Source organism: Branchiostoma floridae, chromosome 6, assembly GCF_000003815.2.
Source record: "Branchiostoma floridae strain S238N-H82 chromosome 6, Bfl_VNyyK, whole genome shotgun sequence".
NCBI lineage: Eukaryota > Metazoa > Chordata > Leptocardii > Amphioxiformes > Branchiostomatidae > Branchiostoma > Branchiostoma floridae.
Genome location: NC_049984.1, coordinates 11265382 through 11272139, shown reverse-complemented (window position 1 = coordinate 11272139; position 6758 = coordinate 11265382). Strand labels below are relative to the sequence as shown.

Genomic DNA, 6758 nt, shown 5'->3' with positions numbered 1-6758 from the left:
TACTCACAAATATAGATTATTTATTAAGCAATAATCCCTCCATATCAAAATGTACAAATAGTTAAAAATGTACAAATTTTAGATAATTTGATGGTAAAATTCAAGACAGTCTAAAATGCATTTGTGTCCTGAAAATGGACATTGAGTTACAAAATACAGAAGACATCAAAGCTTCTTCAGACTCATTTTCAAAGATTAATACAACCATCACCATTTTCTATTTGCTACCAATCTGCAAAGTGCTACTAAATATTTTTTCTTTGCTATAGTGCTTAAACTTAAAAGTTTATACTAATAGTATAATAATATCAATAATATTCAATATCTCTATTTTGGAATTCATAGAAGTTGCAGTATTTACAAAGAGCACCATGCTCATATTCGTTATGTCTAAATATGTGTTAAGAAATTTCATAGTTCTAACTTCATAGTTTTAATGTTATGTCACCACACTTTCAATGCATGATCTGAATCATGATTAATTTATCAAAGTAGGATCATTTACTCACTTTTACTTTAACCTTGCCTTGAAAGTTGCCAAGTAAAATTGAATTTCAACCAACCAGCATGGCAGTGATACCCGCCTGCCAGCTCCTGACTGCGGGGGCACGACAGTCTCTGCAGTTCAGGTAAATTCAGAAGCTTCTTACTGGCACCATAGGCCCATGCACCATAGGCTCAAAGTTCCCATATCTTCACAGGAATGTTCATTTTAATCTTATATAAACCAGGCACTTTTCTCAGATTGCATTTCATTAAAAATCAAGTAACCATTAACATGTTCCATAAATGTATCTGCAAATAGTTACATACATCCTCATCACGAGAATTCAATTCATTAAAAAACATTGAACACAATGATGCTGTGAAAGGAAAGGGTCTCTGACTAAAAGTAAAACATGGTAAAATCCAAAGATACATAAATTTCGAGATGACAAATACATGTACAATGTACAGAATCATGCAACCTTGACAAGATGAAGGCAACACTGATGGCATCTGACCCTGTTAATTATGCTTTACCCCTTGGGTTTCAAGCAGAATGTTAGCAAGCCATCTGTTTATATCCTCTGCCATCCACCTTGCAACATTGATCGCTCTGCCGCTGGGATAGTCCAGATGGGATATCAATTGTTGGCACAGTGGCAGCAACAGTTGCACATCGCCTTTGTCCTTAAGGTTTAAAAAAAACAAGAACAAAATATAATACAGCTCTGTTAAAATGCAGGCCTGTTCTTGACCCCCATTAGGTAATAACAATATAATGGGCTACTTTGATGATAGTATATATACATCTATCTATATCCAACCAATTAATTGAACGCTTGCTGTATATGTTCATTTTGTACTACTCTTAGCATTCAGTTCCATACCTGCAAAGATTTCACAAAACTTGGTAGTTATGAACATATCTTGTGTACTTAGGCCATGTTGATTTGATGACATGGATGACATCTGCGTGTGCATCAATTTTTAGGCATTCCCCCCCCCCCCCCCAAGTTGGTCTTTTGGGGGCATTATGGGTCAGCACAGTCATGAGTTCTGATGTCTTTTTTTAGCCAAAAAGTAATGAGCGAATGTCATCCAAAAAATGAAATCTGTGTAGACTTACCTTTAAGCAGTTTTCCAAAGCTTTGCTTGTCCAGTTGTCGGGGTCCTTCTTCTTTCTTGTTACCAGCTGGAAGAAGCAGGCTAGTCCTCCTTTCAGGTCTTTATCAAAGTGTTTGTCTTCAGTGGCAGTACGGATGAAGGAGAAGTCAATGATCTTAAGTTGGAATCCAGTGCCCACCATGACGTTCTTAGCTGCAATTGAGGACAAAGGTCACATAAAAATGAAAGAAAGGAAAAATGTTTGTAATAGATAAGCATATCATCAAATGTGACTGACTGCAAATACAAAATATCAACACAAACTATCATGTCATGTGAGATGCAATGTTAATAATATATTCACTAACCACTTTGATATATATCAAGCCCTGAGTAACTCTCCTACACTTCTCAAAGTTCTCAGGAGTACTACCGCACTGTTGAATTGGTAATTCTGAGAGAGTGCTATTTGTACCAATATATATACATGTATATACATGTTATAGACATAATCAAATATTCTGCAAAATATTCTGCAAAACATATCATAACTCAGTGACATTATTTAAAAATTTTAGAACATCACTAATAACTACCATTTGATAGGTCTCTATGTGTGCTCTCCTGCTGGTGCATGTAGCCAAGTCCTTCAAACAGTCCTCCTCCTGCCTTCAGTAAACCCACTATTGGGATCTGTTTATTGGGATTCAGGTTGGTCACATACGCAGGCAGGTTGGGTGCAGGATCCTCAGCTGAAGTCAAAAAGTGTTTTGAAGAATTTGATAATTTGAGTGGCATTTTTCAAAGTTCTAAACATGTCTACCAAATGACCCAAAGTATGCTACAGATGTATGCATCACAGAGGGTCTGCCTAAACACCACAAACGACTCTAATATGCAATTTATATGGCAACACGCTCTGGAGACATTGTTCATACATTTATTAAAAAAACGCAGCAAGTCCTACGTATTTACCAGTTACATGTATTTTGAGTTAGTCCGGTTTCAAGATTAAAGCAATTATTGGCCACCATGATGTTGGATCGTGCTTGCTTGCATTTGAGGCTGAAAAACACTTAGTATACAAGTTTTATAAGTTGATAACGACAGAATTGCGGCATGCTATAATCTATTACCCAACAGCTTCCATAGTTTTATCGCCCTGTCGTCTATGGAGCTGAGGAAGGTATCAAGAACTTCCCCATGCAGACTCCAGTAGCACAGGTGATCCAACAGGCGGCCAAGAATTGCTTCCATCTTGAAACCAGCGGACTAACTCGAAATAACTCGTGAATACGTAGGAGTTGTTAAATTTTTGAAATTCATAAATCATATTAAATGTATAAACTTTGTCTCCAGTGCGTCACATAAGGTCCCATATGCACTGCTTATTAGAGTCGTTTGTGGTTGTTTGTGGTCGTTTGTGGTGTTTAGGCAGACCGCATCACAGAGGCTATCAGTTAGCAGTATTCTGATAACTCTTTCACTACTCAGGGCTGATTGAAAAGCTTGTTTCCAATCAGCTAACAACATGTTTGTAAGTACAACTGAAATAAACAAAACATAAAACTGACCAAATTTCACAAGTTCCATATGGAACCAGAACGCTTTGTCTTCATATGTCACCCCATACAGCTCGCACACATTGGGATGATTGCCCAGCTTCTGCCATAGTTTAATCTCCTCCAATCTTGCCCACCCTGGCCTTTCCTGTCCATCAGGAGAAGTAGTAGGAACCTGGGGAATCACCACAATTGATAAACACAAGTGCACCCCCTAGCTTATAATTTCACACTTAACTGCATTTGCATTACAGCCAAACAATATATGCAGAAGTTATGTAAATTTTCCTTATGTATTATTAAAATGAACATTACCTTCATCAATTAATGAAATAAAACAAACAGCAGTAGATCTAAGTGATAAGTATTGCAAATAAATCACAACATAGAAATGACAAAAATAAAAATCATTGCTTAATCAATTATGATACAGTCTTCCTTTTTCACCTTTACCTTTTTCACTGCATAATGCTCTCTTGTTGATAGTGACTCGCACTTATAAACCTCTCCAAAGGTGCCACTGCCCAAACATTCCCCTAACTTCCACTCTTTCCCTTGCCTGTATTCTTGGCTAGTTGGACTGATCTATATGATGTTGACAAATAAATATACACTGTAACTCGAAATTAAAAAGAATGCATATGACAAAGCATTTAGGTCACATAAAAATGAAAGAAAAAAACAAAAATGTTTGTCATAGATAAGCACATCATCAAATGTGACTGACTGCAAATACAAAATATCAACACAAACTATCAAGTCAATTGTCAGATGCAATGTTAATAATATCACTAACCACTTTGTTATATATCAAGCCCTGAGTAACTCTCCTGCACCTCCTAGGAGTACTACGGCACTGCTCGTCTGCATAGTCCAGAAAAGTCGACTCATCTAGTTTCCATTCTGCACCATCAGATGGAAAAAGCGAATTTGATGAGGATGCGGCATATATCTCTTTGCTAGAGACCCTCTGACCCTGCTCCAGGCCTGCCCCCAATGGAGCTGACTCTGCAGATGCTTCAAGGTCATCACCATTGGATATTGTCAAGTTCTCAACCTCTTTTTCCAAACTCCCATCAGATGTTCCGTTGTCTTCATGGACCAGGTATGTGTTGCCACTGTAGTAACTAGTCTCTTTGGAATCGGCACCCTCACCAATGCTAATGAGGTTTTTTCCATCTGCATCTAGATCTGGAGCATCATGCCCATGATTGTCCACTTTGTCAAAACTGCAATAAAAGTAAGCAATGACAAACATTTGTTAAATCAACATCCAAGGCAGAAAATGATACTGAATGTCTTTAACATCTCAGATGACAATATTCTTCCACTCTCATGTAAATTAAGGCCTGTGACACGCGTGTAGCTGATGTTAAAGTGCTTACGTTCTTACAACTTTCTCTCGCGTAGTCGTATCAAGATAAAACTTCACAAAATGCTTTAAAAGTTAAAAATGTACTAGAAACTGGTGAATTTGTATGTGATATGCTGGAATTTTGGGTTAGAAATACACAGTTTGTTTAAAAAAAACATTGTTCTCTTCATATGTTCAAGCCTTAAAGATGGGGACAGCATGTTAAGCCTTCACATTCATCAAGATATTAGACGTAGAATAACTTTATCCTTGGTTATTCTGCTTAAAGTGAAGGAAGCTTAACTTTTTTTGGCCAAAAAAGCAAACAAGTTGTTTTTTGGTTCGATTTTCATGTTTGACAGAAATTTTTGTCACAGGCCTTAATTGCCTTAGCTGCTTACAGAGCTGTGTACCTAAACAAATTTAGGTACGTACAGGTACAGGTACACGGGTTTAGGTACAGGTCCGGACCTCAGTGGCGGCGGCACCGTGGGGGCAGTGGGGGCCGCCGCCCCCACAAAAAATAGATCGTGGGGGCGTTGCCCCCACGATAAAATAAGCTGAAACACTCAAAATCAAGCTGAAACCCTTGTGTATATTTTCACTAATGGAAATTTCATCAAATCTCGCTAGTCTACTGGCAAAATTTGGCCCTGAAAATGCAGGAAATGACGTTTCAGAGGGTCCAGATTTCTAAAATTTCAAAGGACCTCCCTTGTGAGGATTCACGCCGTCGGCACTGGACATAGTGGGAAAATGCTACCGGAGTGTCGTCCCCCACGACCTTTTTCTAGTAGAAATTTCATTATCAAACTTAGATTTGTTTACAAGCAAAATGTTCCCCACAAATGCAGGAAATGGCATTCAAAGTGTCCTGATTTAAAAATCTCTCCAAAACTCCCTTGCGGCGGCTTGCATCTTCGGGGCTCACGACGACGTAGTGCAAAATATGTTGGTGCGTGGGTCGTCGCCCTCAAAAATCGTTTTCTCTACTAGAAGTTTAATTAAATTCAGCTTAGTCTGTCTGCAAAATTTGTCCCTCAAAATACAGGAAATGGCGTTTCAGAGGGTCTAGACTTCAAAAATTTCCAGAACCTACCTTGCAACCGCTCGAGATGGTGAAAATATGTTGGGGGTGTCGCCCTCAATAACTAAAGCTAAAACTATGTGTATTTTTGATAGAAATGTCATTGAAGTTAGCTTAGTCTGGCAGCAAAATTTGCCCCTCAAAATACAGGAAATAGCGTTTCAGAGGGTTAAGATTTGAAATTTTTCTGCGGGGTGCATGCCCCCGGACCCCCCTAGAAGGGTCGCGCCTCTGGCGCGACGCCTCGGGCCTTCGGCCCTCGATTTAGTGATATGAGAAATTTTCGCCCCCACAACTAAACAGTACAGAACTGGAACACCAGTGTTCCATTAATTTGGACCTGTATCTAATCTACCCGTACAAAGCTCTAACTACCTATGATATGAGTATGATGAAATACACATGACATACAGTAAAATTCACTAGACTTGGACATCATTCTGATCTGTAAGATTAGAAGCTGTCATCAAGATGCAATCAATTCAATCAATTTATTTTTTGAAATAAAGGCACAAACAAACAAACAAACAAAATTAAGTTAAGTTGCCCCAAAGAGGTTAACGTTAAAATGTTAACCTTCTTGGTAACTAACTGGATGGAGAATGCCCAGGACAGATCAACCTGGCGTGAACTGTCGATGTCTGTAGCCACTATGCATCAGACTATGATGCCTGCATTGGTCAGACCCCCCTCCCCCACCGCGGCCGGCCCGCTAGCTGCTGTCATGTCCCGGGTACTGAATAATCGTTCTCCAAGGAGATTTATAACGTTATAGGGATAATAGTGTTTTGGACACACTGTTTCTTTGCTGTTTAGTTAAGGACTTCGGCACCACTCCTCAGAAAAGCATAGACCCATAACTTTGATTTTTTTAAGGATAGAACCTCCTTGGTTTTACGGATCATAATTTACGGTGCAGTGCAGCCAGCAAAAAGACGATTTCCCCTCCAAGTACGAAGATTTCTGAGCCCTCCATTAACACGTTAATACTTTACATACAACTTTGAACGAAATTCTACCTACCGTTGACCTTCGTCTTCGTGGAAATGGACTTTTTGTGCCATGTTCCTTTCCGCCATGCTTGTATTTTTACCGCCGAAAGTGAAAGTGTGATCCTTATGGTCTGCTGGTCGCTGAGCGGGGCACAAATTAAAGGGCCTTCATG

The 6758-nt window shown here is 39.1% G+C and overlaps 1 protein-coding gene across 1 annotated transcript; it reads right to left on the bottom strand.

Moving 5' to 3' along the window:
* On the bottom strand, nucleotides 1–6758 carry LOC118418604 (tyrosine-protein kinase Lyn-like). Its single transcript, XM_035824602.1, has 7 exons — nucleotides 6617–6758; nucleotides 3949–4381; nucleotides 3606–3737; nucleotides 3165–3327; nucleotides 2187–2342; nucleotides 1613–1803; nucleotides 1–1173 (listed from the first exon to the last, which is right to left on the bottom strand). Exons 1-7 carry the CDS (start codon nucleotides 6670–6672, stop codon nucleotides 1009–1011), a joined length of 1296 nt encoding a protein of 431 aa, XP_035680495.1. The 5' UTR covers nucleotides 6673–6758; the 3' UTR covers nucleotides 1–1008.

Bases quoted from the DNA above. Each gene is read 5' to 3' on its own strand.
- LOC118418604 (XM_035824602.1), bottom strand. From the start codon at position 6,672: ATGGCGGAAAGGAACATGGCACAAAAAGTCCATTTCCACGAAGACGAA. The intron at 3,738-3,948 runs GTTAGTGATATT...AACATCATATAG, and splicing joins GCTTGATATATAACAAAGTG to ATCAGTCCAACTAGCCAAGA. The intron at 1,174-1,612 runs GTAAGTCTACAC...TTAAACCTTAAG, and splicing joins CTTTGGAAAACTGCTTAAAG to GACAAAGGCGATGTGCAACT.